The sequence below is a fragment of the Nerophis lumbriciformis genome, linkage group LG33, assembly GCF_033978685.3.
Source record: "Nerophis lumbriciformis linkage group LG33, RoL_Nlum_v2.1, whole genome shotgun sequence".
In the NCBI taxonomy this organism is placed as follows: Eukaryota; Metazoa; Chordata; class Actinopteri; order Syngnathiformes; family Syngnathidae; genus Nerophis; species Nerophis lumbriciformis.
Genome location: NC_084580.2, coordinates 11,314,872 through 11,340,583, shown reverse-complemented (window position 1 = coordinate 11,340,583; position 25,712 = coordinate 11,314,872). Strand labels below are relative to the sequence as shown.

At 42.0% G+C, this 25,712-nt stretch overlaps 1 protein-coding gene across 1 annotated transcript in view; it reads left to right on the top strand.

Moving 5' to 3' along the window:
- Positions 1 to 329: 329 nt before the first annotated feature.
- rnf180a (ring finger protein 180a) overlaps positions 330 to 25,712 on the top strand; it is a 35,258-nt gene continuing 9,875 nt past the window's right edge. Inside the window, exons 1-3 of the mRNA XM_061928793.2 lie at positions 330 to 1,019; positions 21,045 to 21,288; positions 24,514 to 24,639. Of these exons, the coding sequence (XP_061784777.1) occupies positions 414 to 1,019; positions 21,045 to 21,288; positions 24,514 to 24,639 (976 nt within the window). The 5' untranslated portion in view covers positions 330 to 413. The remainder of the gene's footprint in view (positions 1,020 to 21,044; positions 21,289 to 24,513; positions 24,640 to 25,712) is intronic.

Below are 25,712 nucleotides of genomic sequence, written 5' to 3'. Positions count from 1 at the left end.
TTTTAGCATTCAATCAGACATTATTGTGAGGTTTTGTATCAGTGTTCCTAAAAATAGATATACCGGCCCCCAGACACATTTTTTTCTCTAAATGTGGCCCCTGAGTCAAAATAATTGCCCAGGCCTGATCTAGTTTGTTCATCTTACACACTGCACTCTTTTGACACAAATAACCATGGCCCGGGCCCCATGCTATTGTCATCTATTGTGAAATGGTGGGGCGGGTGGGCCTTTTCTTTTTTGTTTCACATAGCATGGAATGTCCCAGGGGGCTTTTACTGGGGGGGGGGTTGGTGCGGTTTTGGGTGGGGGGGTCGAATGGACCTCCCGCTCACTGGAACAGTCCCTCGAAACTCCACAAATCACTTTAAAGCATCACACGCGTAGATAGGAGTGAGGATGAAGGTGCGGCCATGAGCTCCCAGGCTGGGGCCAGCGGAGATTGTAGTGTGGAGAAGCTGGTGAGACCCCCGATGCCAGGACGGAAAGTCCACAGAGTCACGAGACAAGTTAAGACGAGAGAACAGGAAGACAGAGGGGCACTCGTCAGAAGGACCATCAGTATCGAGACTATTGGGAATGCATCAGGAGAAAGCATGGCGAGTCTGTCCAGCTCCGATGCGGAGGGATCGAACAACGAGCCAAGAGGAAGCTCTGCCACCAACGTGAAACCACAAGCCTCTGTCCAAGCCAGATCCACTCCAGCGACCCCTCTGAGACTCTTGTCATCCAGGACACCTGCAGTGGACCCCCACAGCTGTCCTGGCAGAGACCCTGATCCATTCTGGCTGGAAGTGCAGAGGACAGGGTGGTCATGTGAGGAGGAGGAGGAGGAGGAGGATGAGGAGGAGGAGGCGGGGGCAAGTGGGGTGATTGACGCGATGAGCCCACCTTTGACCCCGACTCCACCGGCGTCGTTGGTCGGGGAGAGAAGGATGAGTAGAAGAGAAAGAAAGAGGATAAAATGTCTGAGGAGGAGGCAGAGGAGGAAGGAGCGATGGAGACAGAGTCAGCTGCAGGTGAGGCACACATAAAACACATTGTAACATTTAAACATATGCAATTACATTATTACATATATAGGTTTTTTTTTGGCCTAAATGTTGTTTTTAAGTCTCTTATCATTTTTCAACTTCCTATACACTTTTGTAAACGTCAAACAATTATTTATTTCATTTGAATGATTTTTCTTTGGATGTATGTGTGAGAATGCCTACATCCATCCATCCATTTTCTACCACTTATGCCTTTGGGGGTCGCATTGATACTTGAATAAAAATTAATACACATTTCATTAAATTACCCCAAAAAATATTCGATTGGTCGATCAGTTCTCTAGACTTAGACTTAGACTTAGACTTAGACTTCCTTTTTATTGTCATTCAAATTTGAACTTTACAGCACAGATAAGAACGAAATTTCGTTACAATAGCTCATGGTAGTGCAGGATAAAAAAAGCAATAAGGTGCATATATAAATAAATAAATAAATATATATAAATAATATATAAATATATATATATAAAATAAAATTAAAAAAAATATATATAAATAAATAAATAGATTACTGTACAGATAAATATATTGCACTTTCACATGCGTCCACGTTTTATGGATGTATGTTATATTGTCTTTTTTATTCCAGCGAGTTAATCCATTTTGGGGGGAGTTGAGGGGATAATTTAATTATGATGCGTTCAAAAGTCTTACGGCTTGAGGGAAGAAGCTGTTACAGAACCTAAAGGTTCTGCTTCGGAGGCTGCGGAACCTCTTTCTAGAGTCCAGCAGTGAAAACAGTCCTTGGAGGGGGTGGGAGGAGTCTTTGCAGATTTTCTGAGCCCTGGTCAGGCAGCGGCTTTTTGCGATCACCTGGATAGGAGGAAGAGGAGTCCTGATGATCTTTTCCGCCGTCCTCACCACTCTCTGGAGAGACTTCCAGTCTGAGGCATTGCAGGCTCCAGTCCAGACAGAGATGCTGTTGGTCAGCAGGCTCTCTATAGTGCCTCTGTAGAATGTGGTGAGAATGGGGGGGGGGGAACTATAGCAGTGTTTTTCAACCACTGTGCCGCGGCACACTAGTGTGTCGTGAGATACAGTCTGGTGTGCCGTGGGAGATGATCTAATTTCACCTATTTGGGTTAAAAATATTTTTTGCAAACCAGTAATTATAGTCTGCAAATGATGTGTTGTTGTTCAGTGCCGGTGCTGTCTAGAGTTTGGCAGAGTAACCGTGTAATACTCTTCCATATCAGTAGGTGGCAGCAGGTAGCTAATTGCTTTGTTGATGTCGAAAACAGTGGGAGGTAGCGTGCAGGTAAAAAAGGTACCTAATGCTTAAACCAAAAATAACCAAAAGGTGGGTGCCCCTGACAAAAGGCAATGAAGTTTAGGGAAGGCTATGCAGAACAAAACTAAAACTGAATTGTCTACAAATTAAAAACAGAATGCTGGACGACAGCAAATACTTACCGTGGAGCAAAGACAATGTATATCCGAACATGACACGACAATCAACAATGTCCCCACAAAGAAGGATAAAAACAACTGAAATATTCTTGATTGCTAAAACAAAGTAGATGCGGGAAATATCGCTCAAAGGAAGACATGAAACTGCTACAGGAAAATACCAAAACAAGAAAACAAGTCACCAAAATAGGAGCGCAAGACAAAAAGTAAAACACTACACACAGGAAAACGGCAAAAAACTCCAAATAAGTCAAGCACACCTACTTTGAGACAAGAGCTATAGTGATGCATGCTTGGTTATGCTTTAAAGTCATATCCAACAATTGCGACAACGACTCTTTACTGTCAACTGAGTTTAGTTTTGTGATGATTTCTGCTGGTGGTGTGCCTCCGGATTTTTTCAACACAAAAAATGTGCCTTGGCTCCAAAAAGGTTGAAAAACACTGCTCTATAGTACCGACAAATATTATGCTTTACAAGTTGTTCCCGTGTAAAATGTATCAAAATCTTAACTGCTTACACAGTAAACCCTCGTTTATTACTGTTAATTGGCCTGTCCGTAGTTAATGAATATCCGCGAAATAGTATTTTTAATCATACATTTATTATGTTCGTAGCTCAATACCTTTTTACTGTTTTAAAAAACGGTTTACAACTTTCTAAATACGTTTTTTTTTAACATTATCAGAGCCCTCTATATGTTAAAAATGTCCGCCTTGGGCTGAGCCAATCAGTGGCCACGATACTGAACAGCACGATCTGATCGGTTAGCTCCATTCTTGCCAACCTTGAGACCTCCGAATATATATATATATATATATATATATATATATATATATATATATATATATATATATATATATATATATATATATATATATATATATATATATAAAAGAAATAGTTGACTTTCAGTGAATTCTAGCTATATATATATATATATATATTTATTTTATATATATATACACACACACACACACACACACACACATACATATATATATATATATATATATATATATATATATATATATATATATATATATATATATATAAAATAAATACTTGAATTTCAGTGTTCATTTATTTACACATATACACACACATAACACTCCTCTACTCATTGTTGTATTTGAAAGTGCAATGCTTTGCAGCCAGCAGCACAGCCTTTGAAGGAGCATAGGTATGGGCAGCATCTGTGAAATTTAATTTGCAGGAAAGGAGTGAGTTTAGGGTTGTCCGGCTGGAAATCGTGAGAAATTCGGGAGAATGGTTGTCCCGGGAGATTTTCGGGATAGGCACTGAAATTCGGGAGTCTCCTGAAAAATTCGGGAGGGTTGGCAAGTGTGGTTAGCTCTCATGTCGTGGCCACTACAATTCTGATATTGATATTGATATATTTTTAGTTCATTTTGCCATTTCCTCTGACTCCTTTTTGGACATGCTGTCCTGAGAAACTGTAATTATGTGCTGTATTATATTGTATTTGTATGCATGTTCGGAATAAACCAACACCATAACTATAACCATTTTTGTGCTCGAAAATGCTTAATTCAGCACAGAAATACGTAAAATATGCTCAGGGAAAAGACCAGCGATATGGTGAAGCTGCAAACTTCGAAGCACGATGTGGCGAGGGTATGACTGTATGTCAAACAGCCCTTTATGCTTTTGCTTTCTGTTTGCTGGAGTACATTTTTCATCAAAAAATACATATTGAATTGGGAGTTTTACAATGTATCTAACTAAAATGACTAGGATCTTCAGTACCCAGCAGGCACAAAACATGGTGCAAAATTGATTATACATACATGTCCTTTAAAAGTGCCTTTGAAAAAACGCTGCAAAATAGTTGTATTTGTAAATTGAGATGGTGTCTAATGTCGAATCCACGTTGTTGGTTGGAATATGACCAAATGTCAATGGTCAAATCAACGTCACAACCTGACATTGAATAAACATTGTCAAAAAGCATTGTTGTTTCAACGTTGTATAAGTGTTGTAAAAAATTGGTTGGAAAATGACCAAAATTCAATGGCAAATCAACGTCAGGACCCAACATTGATTCAACGTTGTCAAAAAGCATGTTGTTCCAACGTTATGTTTGAGTTGCTCAACATCAAGACCTCATTCAAGTAGTTCTCAAAAGTCGTTTTAATGTCTTGTGCTGCCGATATTATTATGCTTTAAAATGTGATATCGGAAATTATCGGTATCGGTTTCAAAAAGTACAATTCATGACTTTTTAAAACGCCGCTGTGTACAAGGACGTAGGGAGAAGTACAGAGCGCCAATAAACCTTAAAGGCACTGCCTTTGCGTGCCGGCCCAATCACATAATATCTACGACTTTTCACACACACACAAGTGAATGCAAGCCATACTTGGTCAATAGCCATACAGGTCACACTGAGGGTGTCTGTATAAACAACTTTAACACTGTTACAAATATGCGCCACACTGAGAAACCAAACCAAACAAGAATGACAAACACATTTCGGGAGAACATCCGCACCGTAACACAACATAAACACAACAGAACAAATACCCAGAACCCTTTGCAGCACTAACTCTTCCGGGACGCTACAATATGCACCCCCCGCTACCCCCTATTACCCCTCACCCCACCTCAACCCCGCCCACCTCAACCTCCTTATGCTCTCTCAGGGAGAGCATGTCCCAAATTCCAAGCTGCTGTTTTGAGGCGTGTTAAAAAAAAATAATGCACTTTGTGACTTCAATAATAAATATGGCAATGCCATGTTGGCATTTTTTTTCCGTAACTTGGGTTGATTTATTTTGGAAAACCTTGTTACATTGTTTAATGCATCCAGCGGGGCATCACAACAAAATTAGGCATAATAATGTGTTGATTCCACGACTGTATATATCGGTATCGGTTGATATCGGAATCGGTAATTAAGAGTTGGACAATATCGGAATATCGGATATCGGCAAAAAAGCCATTATCGGACATCTCTACTTGTGCCTGCTGGGTAGACTGTGAAATAACCATAACAACATCCTCATGCTGGTCACACACTGCTGTGGGAGGGCATTCCACTCCTCAACTAACTTACACATGTGTGCTGGTCAGTCTGTCAGTTGAGAACTACCCGGAGATCCCACAAGAGTTAATTTGTTGGTCTTTCGAAAATCCCAAATCCCGGAGCTATAGCCTTTGATGACCACCACATTGTGGGGTGAACGCTGCCGAAAAATGTAGTTCGATCTTAGAGTGCGGAGATATAGTGTTGCCCGGGTTGTAGAATCTAATATAGATAGTTTAATGTATTCAGTGACGTACCACGTCACATCAACCAAATATGATAAAATAGTCAAGATTTGTCACATGTTTTTACAAATATAACTCTTCCAACGAGCCTTTCAACAGTACAAAATATACATGTGTGGAGGGGGGCGTGGCCTGCGGGCCTGCAGCGAAGCGGTGTGTGCCAGGACCGGCCTCGAAGTCAGCGACAGGTGCGTAGATGGCCCACCTCGGTCTTGTTATCTAATCACCTGTCGCTCTGTATAAGCAGCAAACTGGGAGGAGAGACGTTGTGGGAGCTGGAGCAAGAGCGCGAGCGAGAGCGAGAGAGACAAGAGACACTCATTGCAAAATAAAACTGTGTTGTGAACCTGAACCGGGCTGTCATGTCAATGCTTGGTGGTCCAAAGAACCCCCTGGAGGGAAACCTCCACAACATGATATAGAAATGTTCCTGTATTTGTCGCGTCCATCAGCTGGTTGGATCGCACACACAGACCGTCCACAGCCTGGTCAACACGCAGCTCATCTCAATAGTCTTTATCAGTGCAGCCTGAAGTGGGCTCGTGTCTGAATTAGCTTGCATGATGAGGCTGGGCTTGCAGAGAGCCCTTCACTGGCGTGCGGACAAAAGAGCAAAAGGTGTTTTGATTGGCTGCCGTCACGTCGGTGTGTGCCGGTCGACTGAAAAAAAATCCCACATAACATTTTACGCCTATTAGTACATTTCTTGCCTTTGTATACTTTACTGTATGGACACAATATCAAGAACCTATCAATTCCTTTACACTATAAAGACTGTATCAGATTCACTCTTGGTGATTTTAGCAAAGGTTCTTATAAGTTGCACCCCAAACAAGATGTTTGTAATATTACAGTATCGCGTTAAAACTATAAATACTACAATTTCTGATGAAAATTAGAAACATGCTGCAATGAAGGCCCTCTTTTTTTCAGTTGCTAAGTCTATTTAAAGGGGAACGTCACTTTTTTGGGGAATGTTGTCTATCATTCACAATCCTTATGTAAGACAAGAACACATGTTTTTCTTTCCTACGTTCGCTTTTCCCTTCAACAACAACAAACGGCAGACTTCATTAGAGGCAACAAAAACTACTTTGGGACAAATGATGATCCAGAACCTTTTATTTTTGAGCCTGAATGTAATGAGGATCTTAAAGAAACAAGCACCTACACCATACTTGCCAACCTTGAGACCTTCGAATTCGGGAGATTGGGGGGGAGGGGGGGGGGCTTTGGTGGTAGCGGGGTTGTATATTGTAGCCCGGAAGAGTTAGGGCTGCATGGGATTCTGGGTATTTGTTCTGTTGTGTTTATGTTGTCTTACGGTGCGTATGTTCTCCCGAAATTGTCATGTCTGTGTGATCATGTTTTGTTTTAGTCATGTTCGGTTTTGTTTTTGGACTTTTTGTGCACTTTTGTTTTGTTTTGTCACCATAGCAACCCATTAGTTTTCACCTGTCACGTCACGCACCTGTTTCACGTTTTGAGTCACGCACCTGTTTTCGTTAATCATGTCGGTAGTATTTAAGTTCATTGTTTCCAGTTCATCGTTCTGGCGAAATCCCAGATTCATACCCCTGTCACACTTTTACCTCTGCGCACTTCATAGTCCATGCCAAGTAAGTTTTTTGTTTATTAATGCCACAGTTAGTGTTTTTGTTTAATTGTTCACAGTTTTTTGCCGACGTGAAAGTCTTTTTGTTTCGTTAGTCAAGTTTGTACATCTGCCTTGAGCGCGCCTTTTGTTCCTTTGAGTGTTATAAATAAATATGTATTCACCTTCACGCCATGACCAGTCCAGCTTTACTTGCATCTCGGTAAAACAAACACACCATAGTCCAAGTCTTGACAGAAATGTGTTTGTCATTCTTGTTTGGTGTGGGTTCACAGTGTGGCGCATATTTGTAACGGTGTTAAAGTTGTTTATACGGCCACCCTCAGTGTGACCTGTATGTCTGTTGATCAAGTATGTCTTGCAGTCACTTTCGTGTGTATGCAGAAGCCGCATACAACATGTGACTGGTCCGGCACGCTGTTTGTATGGTGAAAAAGCGGACGTGTCGACAGGTTGTAGAGGACGCTAAAGGCAGTGCCATCACGTCACGCCCTTAATATTGTTGTCCGGGTGAAAATCGGGAGAAATTCGGGAGAATGGTTGCCCCGGGAGATTTTCGGGAGGGGCACTGAAATTCGGGAGTCTCCCGGAAAAATTGGGAGGGTTGGGAAGTATGACCTAGACACTTGAGTGCTTGTACCCTAAATTGTGACACTTGAAAACAATCCCGATTTTTTGAGTGCTGGTACCCTAAAATTTTGACATTTGGAAAATATCCAGAGTAACAAGCTTTACAAGCTGTGTGCCAAACAGATCTAGCTAAGCATCATGCAGCAGGATTGCTAAACACTGAACAAGAAATACAAACTATAAGAACACAATAAAACAATCACTTACTGTACAAAGTCTGCTCTCACTGGGATGCCGACTGTTTGGATATATATTCCTGTTTCGATGAAAAATTAATCATAATCAAATCAAGGGAGAGCGTCATTCAGTCACTATGCAACACATAGCTGGAATAAACTTCCTGAAGATGACTACTTTTACAACTAGACTGAAAATGTTTATGTTCACCTTAGCTTTCAGCTAAATCTTTTGATCTTTTAACTTTTAACGTCCGCCCTGTTTTTATTTTTTATTGTTTGCATTTTAATTTTAATTTTGCTTTTATTTTCTTTCATTTCACTTTGTTGTCCCACATGTTGTGCTGTGAAGCACTTTGAGTCTGCCTTATGAAAAGTGCTATACAAATAAAGTTGCCTTGCCTTGCCATCTTACTCAAGCAGTTAGCGTAACAATTTACATTTTATGTCATTAATGCACTCAACAAGCAGCAAAGTTTGCCAGCACGCTCTCGTTCCAATGACGTCGTCTCACGACGATTGAAGATAGAGTGGTCTTGTCATGTCGGGAGAGCGACTTGCCATGGCTTTGGACCTGGGATTTCCACAGTGTCCCCTGTGAGGACAAGCTCCACAGTAACTGAACAGAATTACATGTTCCCTCTCTACGGAATGGACCGAGGGTCAAAGAGGAGCCGCACTTCTACGCCCCTGGTTACTTACACACTTCACAACTAATGGCTAGACTACTGCAACGCACTTCTTGTCGGGATCCCCAGCAAGAACACCCAGAAGCTGCAATGCATACAGAATAGTGCTGCTAGGATCCTGTTGAGAGTGCGGAAATATGACCATATCACACCAACTCTCAAATCCCTTCACTGGCTACCTGTTCCACTCAGGATTGAATTCAAAGTCTCCCTACTAACCCACCAGTGCCTCCATGGAAATGCCCTCCTCTACCCAAATCCTCCACACAACACCTTCGCTCCGGACAGGCTAAACTCCTCCAACCTCCAAGGACAAAGCTACGAACAATGGGAGACCGGGCTTTCTGCTCCGCCTCTCCCAGTCTGTGGAACGCTCACCCTGACCACCTGAGGGCACCACAGACTGTGGATGCTTTTAAAAAAAGGCTTAAAAACCCTTCTTTTTAAAAAAGCCTTTTTTTATTTTAGATATATGCATACTAGTTTTAGCTATTTGGCTGTTCTAGTTTTTATTTTTATTTATTTTTTATTATCTTTTCATTTTTTTAATTTGTATTTTTTAATACACTGTAGCACTTTGAGGTTGTTTACTCAATGTAAAGTGCTTTTTTTTTTTTTTTACAAATAAAACCTATTATTATTATTATAACTAAGAACTACACAAATTCTAATTATATTTGCATTTGTTTTGAAAGGGAATCTTTACAACATTTAACATTGTCCAAATAATAGAGCCTCATTCCAACAAGTGACAAAGGTCAGAGTAGTTATTGTAGGTCCTTGCTTTTCCCCATAGGGGCTTGTTGCACGCCGCGTTGCCAGTGATTGCATCGTTGCTGTGTGTTAATGACACACCTTCGCTACCGGGAAGTCCCTGGAGTTCCCCATGGGTGACAAAGCGGTGATTACCCTGAATACACCCCTCCACCGCCCATCATTACTCACTCCATGCAGGTGTGAGGTGTCACGAAGTGTCACCTGTGTTTAAGTGGCGCTATTTCAAGGTGAAGCGGGGGGGGGGGGTCTCCAGGGGGTTGCATCTTTCCACATGGCTCCATGGAGAATGTGTGCGAGTGTATGTGGGCTCCTGGGACGTTGGTCTGGGGAGATGAGGGACATTCAAGCTGTGGACATGATGCAAACTAGAGTATACAGTTGTGGTCAAAAGTTGACATACACTTGTAAAGAACATAATGTCATGGCTGTCTTGAGTTTCCAATCATTTCTACAACTCTTATTTTTTAAAGTGATTGGAGCAAATACTTGTTGGTCACTAAGAACATTCATTCATTCCAAACAGCTGATTTTTTGTTTCATCTGACCACAGAACTTTCCTCCAGAAGGTCTTGTCTTTGTTCATGTGATGTCAGATGAAACAAAAATTGAGCTGTTTGGCCACAATACCCAGCAGTATTTTTGGAGGAGAAAAGGTGAGGCCTACTGAAATGCGATTTTCTTATTTAAACGGGGATAGCAGGTCCATTCTATGTGTCATACTTGATCATTTCGCGATATTGCCATATTTTTGCTGAAAGGATTTAGTAGAGAACATCGACGATAAAGTTCGCAATTTTTGGTCGCTGATAAAAAAGCCTTGCCTGCACCGGAAGTAGCAGACGATATGCGCGTGACGTCACAGGTTGTGGAGCTCCTCACATCTGCACATTGTTTACAATCATGGCCACCAGCAGCGAGAGCGATTTGGACGGAGAAAGCGACAATTTCCCCATTAATTTGAGCAAGGATGAAAGATTCGTGGATGAGGAAAGTGAGAGTGAAGGACTAGAGGGCAGTGGGAGCGATTCAGATAGGGAAGATGCTGTGAGAGGCGGGTGGGACCTGATATTCAGCTGGGAATGACTAAAACAGTAAATAAACACAAGACATATATATACTCTATTAGCCACAACACAACCAGGCTTATATTTAATATGCCACAAATTAATCCCACATAACAAACACCTCCCCCCTCCCGTCCATATAACCCACCAATACAACTCAAACACCTGCACAACACACTCAATCCCACAGCCCAAAGTACCGTTCACCTCCCCAAAGTTCATATAGGACATATATTTCCCCAAAGTCCCCAAAGTTATGTACGTGACATGCACATAGCGGCACGCACGTACGGGCAAGCGATCAAATGTTTGGAGTCCGCAGCTGCATGCGTACTCACGGTACCACATCTGCGCATCCAACTCAAAGTCCTCCTGGTAAGAGTCTCTGTTGTCCCAGTTCTCCACAGGCCAATGGTAAAGCTTGACTGTCATCTTTCGGGAATGTAAACAATGAAACACCGGCTGTGTTATCCGGCACAACAGTCAGGGGGTGCATTCTACGGCGGGGGTGCGTTATCCGGCACAACACCTGCCGCAATACACCGCTTCCCACCTACAGCTTTCTTCTTTGCTGTCTCCATTGTTCATTGAACAAATTGCAAAAGATTCACCAACACAGATGTCCAGAATACTGTGGAATTTTGCGGTGAAAACAGACGACTTAATAGCTGGCCACCATGCTGTCCCCAAATGTCCTCTACAATCCGTGACGTCACGCGCAGGCGTCATCATACCGAGACGTTTTCAGCAGCATATTTCGCGCAAAATTTAAAATTGCACTTTAGTAAGCTAACCCGGCCGTATTGGCATGTGTTGCAATGTTAAGATTGCATCATTGATATATAAACTATCAGACTGCGTGGTCGGTAGTAGTGGGTTTCAGTAGGCCTTTAATCCCAGGAACACCATGTCTACTGTCAAGCATGGTGGTGGTAGTGTTATGCTATGGGCCTGTTTTGCTGCCAATGGAACTGGTGCTTTACAGAGAGTAAATGAAACAATGAAAAAGGAGGATGGCCCCCCCCCCACAGTTGAAGAAGAAGAATAACAAGAAGAAAAAAGAGAAGAACAAGAAGAACAAGAAGTAGAAAGGGAAGAAGAAGAGAGAGAAGAACAATAAGAAGAACAAGAAGAAGAACAAGAAGAAGAACAAGTAGAAGTAGACAAAGAAATAAAAGACAAAGACAAAGAATAAGAAAATGACAAAGAAAAAGAAGAAGACAAAGACAAAGAAGGACAAGGAGGACAAGAAGAAGGACAAGAAGAAGAAATCGAAGAAAAAGTGGAAAAGGAAGAGAAGACCGGGGGCACGGGTGGCCGTGACTGACTTCCTTTCCCGCTCCCTCAAAAGGGGGGGGGGGGGGGGGGGGGGGGGGGGTAGTAGGCTCAGCCGGTTGGAGTCCCGGCTTGCATCTGGCGATGGTGGACTGTGAGGAGGCGTGGCGAGCTGGGGCCGGCTCCGAGATGGACGTCAGGTGCGTGGATCGCCCACCTGGGCGCAATTCTAGAATCACCTGGCAGTGTGTAAAAGGGCGGCAGCCGAGAACGACGGGGCAGAAGGAGTTGGAGAGCCAGCAGTCAGTACATGCAGCGCAGAAGCGACCGAGAGCGAGACGAAGATGACGACGACGATGACGCGTGAGGCTGATAAGCGAACCGCAGAGCGAGCAGTGGGGAAAAGGAGCTGAAAAGCGACCCGACGGCGCAGAGGTTTATTGAAAAATAAACAGTCACGAATCTGCTCGAAGTCATGTCTGTCTTTGGTGGTCCCTGGAACCAAAGACAGACAGAGGTTTAGGTTGTCCAAATTCTTCAGGACAACCTACAATCTTCAGCCCGGAGGTTGGGTCTTGGGCGCTCCAACAGGACAATGACCCCAAACACATGTCAAAAGTGGTAAAGGAATGGCTAAATCAGGTTAGAATTAAGGTTTTAGAACGGCCTTCCCAGAGTCCTGACTTAAACATGTGGACAATGCTGAAGAAACAAGTCCATATCAGAAAACCAACACATTTAGCTGAACTGCACCAATTTTGTCAAGAGGAGTGGTCATAAATTCAACCAGAAGCTTGCCAGAAGCTTGTGGATGGCTACCAAAAGCGCCTTATTGCAGTGAAACTTGCCAAGGGACATGTAACCAAATATTAACATTGCTGTATGTACACTTTTGACCCAGCAGATTTGGTCACATTTTCAGTAGACCCATAATAAATTCATAAAAGAACCAAACTTCATGAATGTTTTTTTGTGACCAACAAGTATGTGCTCCAATCACTCTATCACAAAAAAACAAGAGATGTAGAAAGTATTGGAAACTCAAGACAGCCATGACATTATGTCTGTGGAAGACTTGCTCTTCAGACCACCAATCACGGACATGACAGCTTCATTCATCGTTCTGAACAATGATTTATTTTTCAATAAATGCTCTTTGTGTTCCTTTTCAGTCATTGCGTTACCTGTCAGTCCTCGCTCTCTCTCATGCTCGTGCTCGTACTCGTTCTCCATCATCAACAACCCTTTAACAGAGCGACGGGTGATTAGATAAACCGGCCCAGGTGTGCCATCTACGCACCTGTCGCTAATCTCGAAGCCGGCCCTGGCACACCCCGCTTCGCTGCAGGTCCGCAGGCCACGCCCCCCCCACAATGTCCTTCACAAGTGTATGTAAACTTTTGATCGCGACTGTATGTATGATATAAGCCACGGGTGAACAAAATCCAGACATTTGTGAGTTGCAAGTCCCTTTTTAGTGGCGTATTCTAAACATAAGCTATTTTTTTTTGTATTCAGCTCTCGGAGCAATGAGTTTTCATCCCTTCGCCATAAGCAAGATTTCCTTCCAAATGTACATACCACCTAACACTCCCTGGATCAGGTGTCTAATACATTACAGAATGTGCGAAAACATAAGGGACAGTCATCTCACTCTGCTGCAGTCTCACTTGACCAACACATTATTTCGTGCATGTAGGCGTCGAATAATAGAGAGAAAAAGTACATCAACCTCGAAGCTAAAGATGATATTTTCAGTCAGCGATGATGTCTGTTTTTAAATCCCATCTGTGCTGTCGTTGATGGGATTGTGGGGAAAAATCTATGCGGGAGAAATACAAATAGAAGTGGAGATGTAAGGCCTTAAGATTCAAATGCCTTTTAAAGTTACAGTATGCAAAAAATCATATGCGTAATTTTTAAATGTGTTCTTTAAATATTTTGTCACTAAGACATTGAAAAGCTAAAGAAGTTGACTGAAAAGTGTCTACGTTTCTATAGTACAAAGGGGATTCATATGGCCCCATTAGTCACGGTTTACCTGACACATGAAACGTGACAAATTGGGAGGTGCACCATCCACTTCAGTGTTGAATATATTAAAATGTGTTTTGTGGAATTTCCAACTTTGACCACAGCGTCAGTTGCTATGTACAGTGGTGCTTTCCATCATGTTCAGCAGACTGCATTGCCAAATGATTAAACCCCCCCTCTTCCAGTGATCCACCAAGGAATGTCTAATCCAAGTCTGTAATGTCAGCAATGACGCTAATGCTAACACAACATGACCATTGTCCTGGACGTGTATTGTTACATGATGTTTTCAAACATAGTAAAACCTTTTCAACACTGAAACATTAGCACTAGGGATGTCCGATAATATCGGACAGCCGATATCGGAAATTATCGGTATCGGTTTCAAAATTTAGCGGTATCAATTTCAAAAAGTAAAATTTATGACTTTTTAAAACGCCGCTGTGAAGTACAGAGCGCCAATAAACCTTAAAGGCACTGCCTTCGCGTGCCGGCCTAGTCACATAATATCTACGGCTTTTGACACACTCATAATTGAATGCCATGCATACTTGATCAACAGCCATACAGGTCACACTGAGGGTGGCCGTATAAACAACTTTAACACTGTTGCAAATATGCGCCACACTGTGAACCCACACCAAACAAGAATGACAAACACATTTCGGGAGAACATCCGTACCGTAACACAACATAAACACAACAGAACAAATACCCAGAACCCCTTGCAGCACTAACTCTTCCGGGACGCTACAATATACACCCCCGCTACCCCTACCACCCCACCCCCCCTCCACCTCAACCTCCGTATGCTCTCTCAGGGGAAGCATGTCCCAAATTCCAAGCTGCTGTTTTGAGGCATGTGAAAAAAAATAATGCACTTTGTGACTTCAATAATAAACATGGCAGTGCCGTGTTGGCATTTTTTTCCATAACTTGAGTTGATTTATTTTGGAAAACCTTGTTACATTGTTAATGCATCCAGCGGGGCATCACAACAAAATTAGGCATAATAATGTGTTAATTCCAAGACTGTATATATCGCTATCGGCTGATATCGGAATCGGTAATTAAGAGTTGGACAATATCGTAATATCGGATATTGGCAAAAAATCCATTATCGGACATCTCTAACTACAACAGACGTAAGAACTCCATAAAATATATTGAACCAACTTATTTTAAAATGATCTCAACTAATATTTTCAAGTTCATATTACATCAGACTGAATGTCAACTAATGTTTTAAAGCGTAATATACTTGACACTGTAAGTTGATTCAACTTAACTTAGTCAAAGCAAGAAGATGACCTAACTGAGTAAGTTGGGTCAAGAATTAGTTTTTTTGCACTGCAGAAGACATCACATTCTTCACCAATACATGGGGGAGTTGAACTCTGTGTGACGTGCCTGCAGGGCGACTCCTGGCCTACAGACATAACAACACACACACACACCATGGACCATGAACTGCACATGTGCACACCTACCCCTCACCCCCACCAAATGCCTCTGCCACCACTTTTAACTCCTTTGGGGTGATGGACGGAGGTTGAGGTGGGTGGGGTTGGGGGGGCGGGGTTGAGGTTTTAGGAGGTAGCGGGGGGTGTATATTGTAGCGTCCCGGAAGAGTTAGTGCTGCGAGGGGTTCTGGGTATTTGTTCTGTTAGTTACGGTGCGGATGTTCTCCCAAAATGTGTTTGTCATTCTTGTTTGGTGTGGGTTCACAGTGTGGCGCATATTTGTAACAGTGTTAAAGTTGTTTATACGGCCCCCCTCAGTGTGACCTGTATGGTGTGTGTGAAAAGCCGTAGATATTATGTGATTGGGCCGGCACGCAAAGGCAGTGCCTTGAAGGTTTATTGGCGCTCTGTACTTCTCACTACGTCCGTGTACACAGCGGCGTTTTAAAAAGTCATACATTTTACTTTTTAAAACCGATACCGATAATTTCCGATACTACAATTCAAAGCATTTATCGGCCGATAATATCTGTAGTTGTAGTATATACATTATCACATTCACCAATGTACACACACAGTGCGCTAACCACGAGCTATCTTGTTTGCTTAGTTGTGACGGGCAATTTGTTCTGTCGACTTGACAACAATAGGCCTTCTGACTAAAAGCCAAAATCACTTTTAACAGTGATTTGTTTACAGCACGGCCTCAAGGGAGCCAAACTGCAGATAAGGATTGCTGTTTTTCCAAGCATGCAGACACATTCCTATGGCTTGTCTGATCTTAATCTTCCATTCTGAAAGAAAGCCTCTGCATTATGTTATCCGTTCGCGATTCAATTCTGAGATTGCCAAAGCTCGCCCCATGTCGTCCGTCGCGACGGGCAGCCTCTGGGCTCCTTGAACGGCTGCCATTGTCTTCCGAATTTGTCGATAAACCAAAGAAAAGCTCAGCCCAATCAGCATATGCCCTGCGATCACAGATTCAAATAGATAGAAAGCTTCCACGTCCTCGACGGGAAGTACAAACCCCGTTTCTATATGAGTTGGGAAATTGTGTTGGATGTAAATATAAACGGAATACAATGATTTGCAAATCCTTTTCAAGCCATATTCAATTGAATGCACTACAAAGACAAGTTATTTGATGTTCAAACTCATAAACTTTATATTTTTTTTGGAAATAATAATTAACTTAGAATTTCATGGCTGCAACACGTGTCAAAGTAGTTCGGAAAGGGCATGTTCACCACTGTGTTACAAGGCCTTTCCTTTTAACAACACTCAGTAAACGTTTGGAAACTGAGGAGACACATTTTTGAAGCTTCTCAGGTGGAATTCTTTCCCATTCTTGCTTGATGTACAGCTTAAGTTGTTCAACAGTCCGGGGGTCTCCGTTGTGGTATTTTAGGCTTCATAATGCGCCACACATTTTCAATGGGAGACAGGTCTGGACTACAGGCAGGCCAGTCTAGTACCTGCACTCTTTTACTATGAAGCCACGTTGATGTAACACGTGGCTTGGCATTGTCTTGCTGAAATAAGCAGGGGCGTCCATGGTAACGTTGCTTGGATGGCAACATATGTTGCTCCAAAACCTGTATGTACCTTTCAGCATTAATGGCGCCTTCACAGGTGTGTAAGTTACCCATGCCTTGGGCACTAATACACCCCCATATCATCACAGATGCTGGCTTTTCAACTTTGCGCCTATAACGATCCGGATGGTTCTTTTCTTCTTTGGTCCGGAGGACACAACGTCCACAGTTTCCAAAAACAATTTGAAATGTGGACTCGTCAGACCACAGAACACTTTTCCATTTTGTATCAGTCCATCTTAGATGAGCTCAGGCCCAGCGAAGCCGACGGTGTTTCTGGGTGTTGTTGATAAACGGTTTTCACCTTGCATAGGAGAGTTTTAACTTGCACTTACAGATGTAGCGACCAACTGTAGTTACTGACAGTGGGTTTCTGAAGTGTTCCTGAGCCTATGTGGTGATATCCTTTACACACTGATGTTGCTTGTTGATGCAGTACATCCTGAGGGATCGAAGGTCACGGGCTTAGCTGCTTACATGCAGTGATTTCTCCAGATTCTCTGAACCCTTTGATAATATTACGGACCGTAGATGGTGAAATCCCTAAATTCCTTGCAATAGCTGGTTGAGAAAGGTTTTTCTTAAACTGTTCAACAATTTGCTCACGCATTTGTTGACAAAGTGGTGACTCTCGCCCCATCCTTCTTTGTGAATGACTGAGGATTTCATGGAATCTACTTTTATACCCAATCATGGCACCCACCTGTTCCCAATTTGCCTGTTCACCTGTGGGATGTTCCAAATAAGTGTTTGATGAGCATTCCTCAACTTTATCAGTATTTATTGCCACCATTCCCAACTTCTTTGTCACGTGTTGCTGGCATCAAATTCTAAAGTTTAATGATTATTTGCAAAAAAAAAAAAATGTTTATCAGTTTGAACATCAAATATGTTGTCTTTGTAGCATACTCAACTGAATATGGGTTGAAAATTATTTGCAAATCATTGTATTCCGTTTATATTTACATCTAACACAATTTCCCAACTCATATGGAAACAGGGTTTGTAATGAGAGGCTCAGGATCCGCCTTTTTCCCTATGAGTCCCTCATGTACCCACAGCAAACTTTCCATGCACGTCCTGCTCCTCATCGAGAATATTTTGTCAATTGAGTTGAGAGTCCTGTTATTAAATTCCATGTGAAGATGTTTACATTTTGGAAACCGGTGCAGAAAGAGAGGCTCCTAAAATATAGACAAGACAGGACAAGACAAAGAGGCAAGCAGGCAGAAACGGAGAGGGAGGGGATGCGATTGCCTTCGTCAAGACCAGGGGTCGGCAACCCAAAATGTTGAAAGAGCCATATTGGACCAAAAATACAAAAAAAAAAATCTGTCTGGAGCCGCAAAAAATTAAAAGCCTTATATAATTGTTATAATGAAGGCAACACATGATGTACAGTAAGTCTTTATATTAGATATATTAGCCTACTATCAAAGGCTGATGCAAATCTTTGTTGACAGAAATGTTGTATTTTAATTTTCATTCTACAAATTTTTGCAACATAGGAAATCATTACTAAAATGGAGGCTTCTCACAGGATGAGATAACTTCTGGAAATTACTGGCTCAGAATGGCCAAAGGTATAAATGTGTGTGTCCAAGTTTAAGGAAACCTTAACCTTAACGCCTTTTACCATACAAATCGCTGCCGTTGTGTCCTTGGGCAGGACACTTCCCCCTTTCCCCCAGTGCCGCTCACACTGGTGAATGAATGATGAATGGTGGGTGGTGGTCGGAGGGGCTGTAGGCGCAAACTGCCAGCTACGTTTCCGTCAGTCTACCCCAGGGCTGCTGTGGCTATGAAAGTAGCTTACCACCATCAGGTGTGAGTGAATGATGGGTTCTCACTTCTCCGTGAAGCGCTTTGAGTGTCTAGAAAAGCGCTATATAAATCTAATCCAATAGGTAACGTTTGCTGTGGTCTGGAACAACACGTCACACAAACAACTATGAGAAATGCCGCCAATATTACATACAGATAATGTGTCATGAGACATGCACATATAAATAAAACACACAGAGGACATAAGTAAAGGAAATTAAATGAGCTCAAATATACCTACAAACGGGGCATAATGATGCAATATGTACATACAGCTAGCCTAAATAGCATGTTAGCATTGATTAGCTTGCAGTCATATCAATAAAATCAACAAAGCTCACCTTTGCGCATTCACGCACAGCATAAAATGTTTGGTGGACAAAATGAGACAAAAAAGGAGTGGCGTAAAACACCTCTTTCTGTGGCAGCGTCGGAGAAAGTTGTACATACAAACAAACTACGATGAGTTCAAGGATCGCTGAAATTAGTAGGACAAAACGGCACTTGCCAAATACTCTCATCAGTGAAGCATGTATAAGATTTGGGGAGTGGGATTTCTAACAATTAGGAAGGTTTGCTCTCTTACAGAAAATATATTAAAACAAAAATTATATTTTTTTCTTCATCTTTTTCTATTTTCACACATCTCTGAAAGAGGTTACGGGAGCCACTAGGGCGGCGCTAAAGATGCTAGAGCCGCGGGTTGCTGAGCACGGATGGTAAAGCACAACACGAGTTGGCTGTCCTGGCTGTTCCACCAATACACACAAGCAGTGTATTGTAACATCATGTCAGAGCAATTTTTTTTCACAGTCACTGAACACTTTGAACACTGTCGTTAGTCATGGCTAACACAATTTGAGACGTGTCCTGGCTGGTCCGCCAACGCAATATGCCCATGTATTGTAATATTATGTTACGATAAGAACAATATAGGGTATTACAAAATGTTTGCCGGCACTGCACGCAACTGTAAAATGCAGCATTAACACTGATAACTAGAGATGTCCGATAATGGCTTTTTTGCCGATATTCCGATATTGTCCAACTCTTATACTCGATATCAACCGATACCGATATATACAGTCGTGGAATTAACACATTATTATGCCTAATTTTGTTGTGATGCCCCGCTGGATGCATTAAACAATGTAACAAGGTTTTCCAAAATAAATCAACTCAAGATATGGAAAGAAAATGCCAACATGGCACTGCTATATTTATTATTGAAGTCACAAAGTGCATTATTTTTTTTAACATGCCTCAAAACAGCAGCTTGGAATTTGGGACATGCTCTCCCTGAGAGAGCATGGGGAAGTTGGGGGGGGGGGGGGGGGGGGGGGCGGGGAAGGGTGTATATTGTAGCGTCCTGGAAGAGTTAGTGCTGCAAGGGGTTCTGGGTATTTGTTCTATTGTGTTTATGTTGTGTTACGGTACGGATGTTCTCCCGAAATGTGTTTGTCATTCTTGTTTGGTGTGGGTTCACAGTGTGGCGCATATTTGTAACAGTGTTAAAGTTGTTTATACGGCCACCCTCAGTGTGACCTGTATGTCTGTTGATCAAGGGTGCCTTGCATTCACTTGTGTGTGTGAAAAGCCGTAGATACTATGTGACTGGCGCTCTGTACTTCTCCCTACGTCCATGTACACAGCCGCTTTTTAAAAAGTCATAAATTTTACTCTTTGAAACTGATACCGATAATTTTGAAACCGATACCGATAATTTCCAATGTTACATTTTAAAGCATTTATCGGCCGATAATATCGGCAGTCCGATATTATCGGACATCCCTACTGATAACTAAAGCTAACATAACAAAATAGGTGTTCTGCGGGTCCGCCAATATGCACCACGAGTAGTGTAACAACATTTCCGGAAAAATATTTTCCAAGGCCTGCACAAAGCATTGAACAATAATGTCAGAATAAATGCTCGTGCTTACCGTTGCTTTATTTGAGCTATACAGCATCAAGGGTTGGAATTGGGGGTTAAATCACCAAAAATGATTCCCGGGCGTGGCCACCGCTGCTGCTCGCTGCTCCCCTCACCTCCCATACTGCCAGGAGTAAAATGACCTTACTCTATCTTTGAAATGAATGCAAATAAATAAATTTGCTTTACTTTGCATTTCCCTCCCTCAGAGTTCCACAGCAAACGTTAGCAGCAGCGACAGCGGCGACGACGACGATGAGGAAGAAGTGCTGAGCGACAAAGAGGGTTACATCTGCGCCGTGTGTCTGGACGTCTACTTCAGCCCGTACATGTGTCAGCCCTGCAGGCACATCTTCTGTGAGCCTTGTCTGAGAACGCTGGCCAAGAACTGTCCCGCCAACACCCCCTGCCCCCTCTGCAGGACCGCCATTACGCACGTATTCTTCCAGAAGGGTGAGTCCACACTTCACAGTCATGTGCTTGTTGGCTGCAGCTGCCGGCGTCCCAGTGGGGATAAAGTCCACAGCAGATGAGACAAACACACAATTCTCTTGCTTGGGCTTTTTTTTTCGTCATGATTTCACTGGAACGAGAGTGAACATGAGAAGTCCGCCTAAAATGACATTCAAAATAAAAGTAGAATTTGCAATTTGCAGTACCACTCTGATCCAGTAGGTGATCATTGTGCATAATTAAGTGCAGAGAAAGACTGGATCTGGTGGATCAATGCTCCCACTTGGCTGCAATGCAAGCAGATTGTTACTGCAAGAATTAATGTGCCCGCCCACCTTTAATAGCAATAATAACAACACAATATTAATACATTGCATTAATAAAGCATGGTTTCAGTTGCTGACATGTTTAAAAATATATATATATACAGTACAGGTCAAACGTTTGTACACACCTTCTCCTCATTCAATGTGTTTTCTTTATTTTCATGACTATTTACATTGCAGATTGTCACTGAAGGCAGCAAAACTATGAATGAACCATACTTGCCAACCCTCCCGATTTTCCCAGGATACTCCCGAATTTCAGTGCTCAGTGGGGCAACCATTCTCCCGAATTTCTCCCGAAATTCTCCCGATTTCCACCCGGACAACAATATCGGGGGCGTGCCTTAAAGGCACTGCCTTTAGCGTCCTCTACAACCTGTCGTCACGTCCGCTTTTCCTCCATACAAACAGCGTGCCGGCCCAGCCACATAATATATGCGGCTTCTACACACACACACACAAGTGAATGCAAGCATATTTGATCAACAGCCATACAGGTCACACTGAGGGTGGCCGTATAAAAAACTTTAACACTGTTACAAATATACGCCACACTGTGAACCCACACCAAACAAGAATGACAAAACACATTTCGGGAGAACATCCGCACCGTAACACAACATAAACACAACAGAACAAATACCTAGAAACCCTTGCAGCACTAACTCTCCGGGACACTACAATATACACCCCCTTACTCCCACCAAACCCCCCATCTCCCAAATTTGGAGGTCTCAAGGTTGGCAAGTATGGAATGAACACATGTGGTTATGTACTCAACAAAAAAAGGTGAAATAACTGAAAATATATTTTATAGTATAGTTTCTTCAAAATAGCCACCCTTTGCTCTGATTACTTTTTCGCACACTCTTGGCATTCTCTTGATGAGCTACAAGCACACCTGTGAAGTGTAAACCATTTCAGGTGACCACCTCTTGAAGCTCATCGAGAGTGTGCGAAAAAGTCATCAGAGCAAAGGGTGGCTATTTTGAAGAAAGTGTTAGAATAATTGTTTGTAAGTTATCACAAAAAACTTTGTGTTGAAATGAGTTCCAGGCAAGAAGACAAAAGCTGTCTTTGAAACCTACCAAGAGTAAGGCTCATAAAACTCCACTGTGTAGGGCGGGGTTCCTGTCTTCTTTCATGTATGGTAATCAACAGAAAGATATTGTTCTAACCCAAGGACTTCAAAGCGGAGAGATGACAGCTTCTGCCCAATTTCCAGACGACCTCTCTTTGAAGTATTTTACGAACTCTTTTTGAACTATTTTATGGACCTCTTTTTGAACTATTTTACAAACTCTTTTTGAACTGACCTTTTCTGTGAATTGTTTACGACCTTTTCTGTGAACTTTTTGCGACCTTTGTCCTTTGGAAACAGTGGTGGCCATGTGGTCCGGGAGGGTCCAAAATAAAAGAAGGAGGCATGCAATCTTTTGGCAGAGCGTGCTGAGATACTGTAGAAGGGTACAGTGTAAAGGCGACTCGCCTCATTATATTGAGTCCAAATTTAATTCCGTCTCTGTTTGATTCTTTGCTTCTTGTCTTGTTTAATAGATGTCATCAGTGTTTGAACCTGACAGAAGCTAGAATATAAGACAGGTTTTCAGTTATTTCACCTTTTTTTGTTAAGTACATAGCTCCACATGTGTTCATTCCTAGTTTTGATGCCTTCAGTGACAATATACAATGTAAATAGTCATGAAAATAAAGAAAACGCATTGAATGAGAAGGTGTGTCCAAACTTTTGGCCTGTACTGTGTATATATTCTGACACCTTTATCCAGATCCGCGTCATTTTTATAGCTTCTATGTTGACACTTGACAAGGTTTCATGGAAATTGGTTACGTAGTTTTGCATGATTACTAATTCTACTATCTTTTCTCAACTCAAAGTGTGAGTTCAATTCACTTTGTTCAAGGTATATTACATGATTGTTCAATTTTCCTAAGCCAAATAAATATGAGTCTTTTGAGTAACAGGACTGAAAGTAACAGTAAGTAACATAATCAACAAATAATGTGGGATGTGTTTGTTGGATATGTTGCTGTTTTGTATCGTACTGTTTTCTACATAAATATGTCCTTTTATAAGCCATCATTTTATTGTGTTTTATTTGTTTTCTCCATTGTATGTTTGGTGATGTCAGATCAAAGTCTACAGATGGAAATTAGCTGTTAGCTATATCTAATATATTGTGCACACTGTCATTAAACCAATTTTATATATAGCATTTGTGCACTGTACACCACTTCAACAAAAAAATAGATATTTCAAAAATAAACTACATTAAAACAATTATTTAGGTAACAGGACTGTGCTGAGATTTTAACATGAGATTTTCAATTACATTTTACTGTGCATTTATGCATTTCATTTCAGAATATCACCGATTTGGTGGAACGGCGCACGATTCAACATGTCAAAAAAGGAGTAGGAAGAAGCAGAGTTTATTTAATTGAACCACTTCTCCGTGTCTGAACAGTTGCTTGTGTTGGGAAAAAAAATAGCACTTAGCTGAGGTAATATTGCTAAATTCTGTCAATGACAATCAAAACTGAGCATTATGGTCTTTGATTGCATTTGTACTTAATATTGCGGTTGTTAATATTGTGGATGTTGCCTGGTTCGACCCCCATTGTATGATTAATTCATGAGATGGGTCCTAGTTATAATGTGTGTGGGAGAAAGTGAGCCGTAAAAAGGCAGAGCGGAATGCGGTCATGATGACGGACGCAGAACGAGACGAGAGCTCTCAATGGTGATTATGGCGGTGGTAATTTGCTTCTTACGTTGATTAGCTAAACCAAGGTCATGCCGACACGACAAGACGAGAGTCTTGTCAAGCTTCATGTGGAAATCAAACCCAAACGCCCGTTTTGTTTTTTTCCCTCACAGAGTTAAACAATATGGCGAGGACCTTCTTCCCAAAGGAATACCTGTGTCGGAAGCAGAACTTCCAGAAGGCGAGTTGTGCAAAATGGCCTCTTCCAAGCTGCAGGAAGCTCTTCAGAATATTTGGAGGTAATTTGTTCAACTTACTAATTAAAAACAAACAATAGTGAAAAGTAGGGACGTCGATAAATGCTTTAAAATGTAATATCGGAAATGATCGTATTGGTATCAAAAAGTAAAATTAATGATTTTTTAACATAGGACGTAGGGCATACTTGCCAACCCTCCCGATTTTCCATTCTCCCGATATCCACCCGGACAACAATATTGGGGGCGTGCTTTAAAGGCACTGCCTTTAGGGTCCTCTACAACCTGTCGTCACGTCCGCTTTTCCTCCATACAAACAGTGTGCCGGCCCAGTCTCATAATAAATGTGGCTTTTACACACACACAAGTGAATGCAAGGCATACTTGATCAACAGCCATACAGGTCACACTGAGGGTGGCCGTATAAACAACTTTAACACTGTTACAAATATGCGCCACACTGTGAACCCACACCGAACAAGAATGACAAACACATTTCGGGAGAACAACCGCACCGTAACACAACATAAACACAACAGAACAAATACCCAGAATCCCTTGCAGCACTAACTCTTCCGGGACGCGACAATATACACCCCCCGCTACCACCAAACCCCGCCTACCTCAACCTCCTCATGTCTCAAATTCCAAGCTGCTGTTTTGAGGCATGTTAAAAAAAAATATTGCACTTTGTGACTTCAATAATAAATATGGAAGTGCCATGTTGGCATTTTTTTTCCCATAACTTGAGTTGATTTATTTCGGAAAACCTTGTTACATTGTTTAATACATCCAGCAGGGCGTGACAAAAAAATTAGGCATAATAACGTGTTAATTCCACGACTGTATATATCGGTATCGGTTGATATCGGAATCGGTAATTAAGAGTTGGACAATATCGGAATATCGGATATCGGGTATCTAGTTTTCATACCTACCATTGTTCTTTGTATATCAAGCCTTTTCTGACATAATAAATGTATGTGATATGATTCGTGCCGCATTAATACTCCCGGAATGGGCCAATACTCGGGCTCCAATATCAGAATCGGTATTGGAAGTGAAAGACACCCATGTTAGGCAAGTTCATTGCACAACACAGCAGCAACTGAACC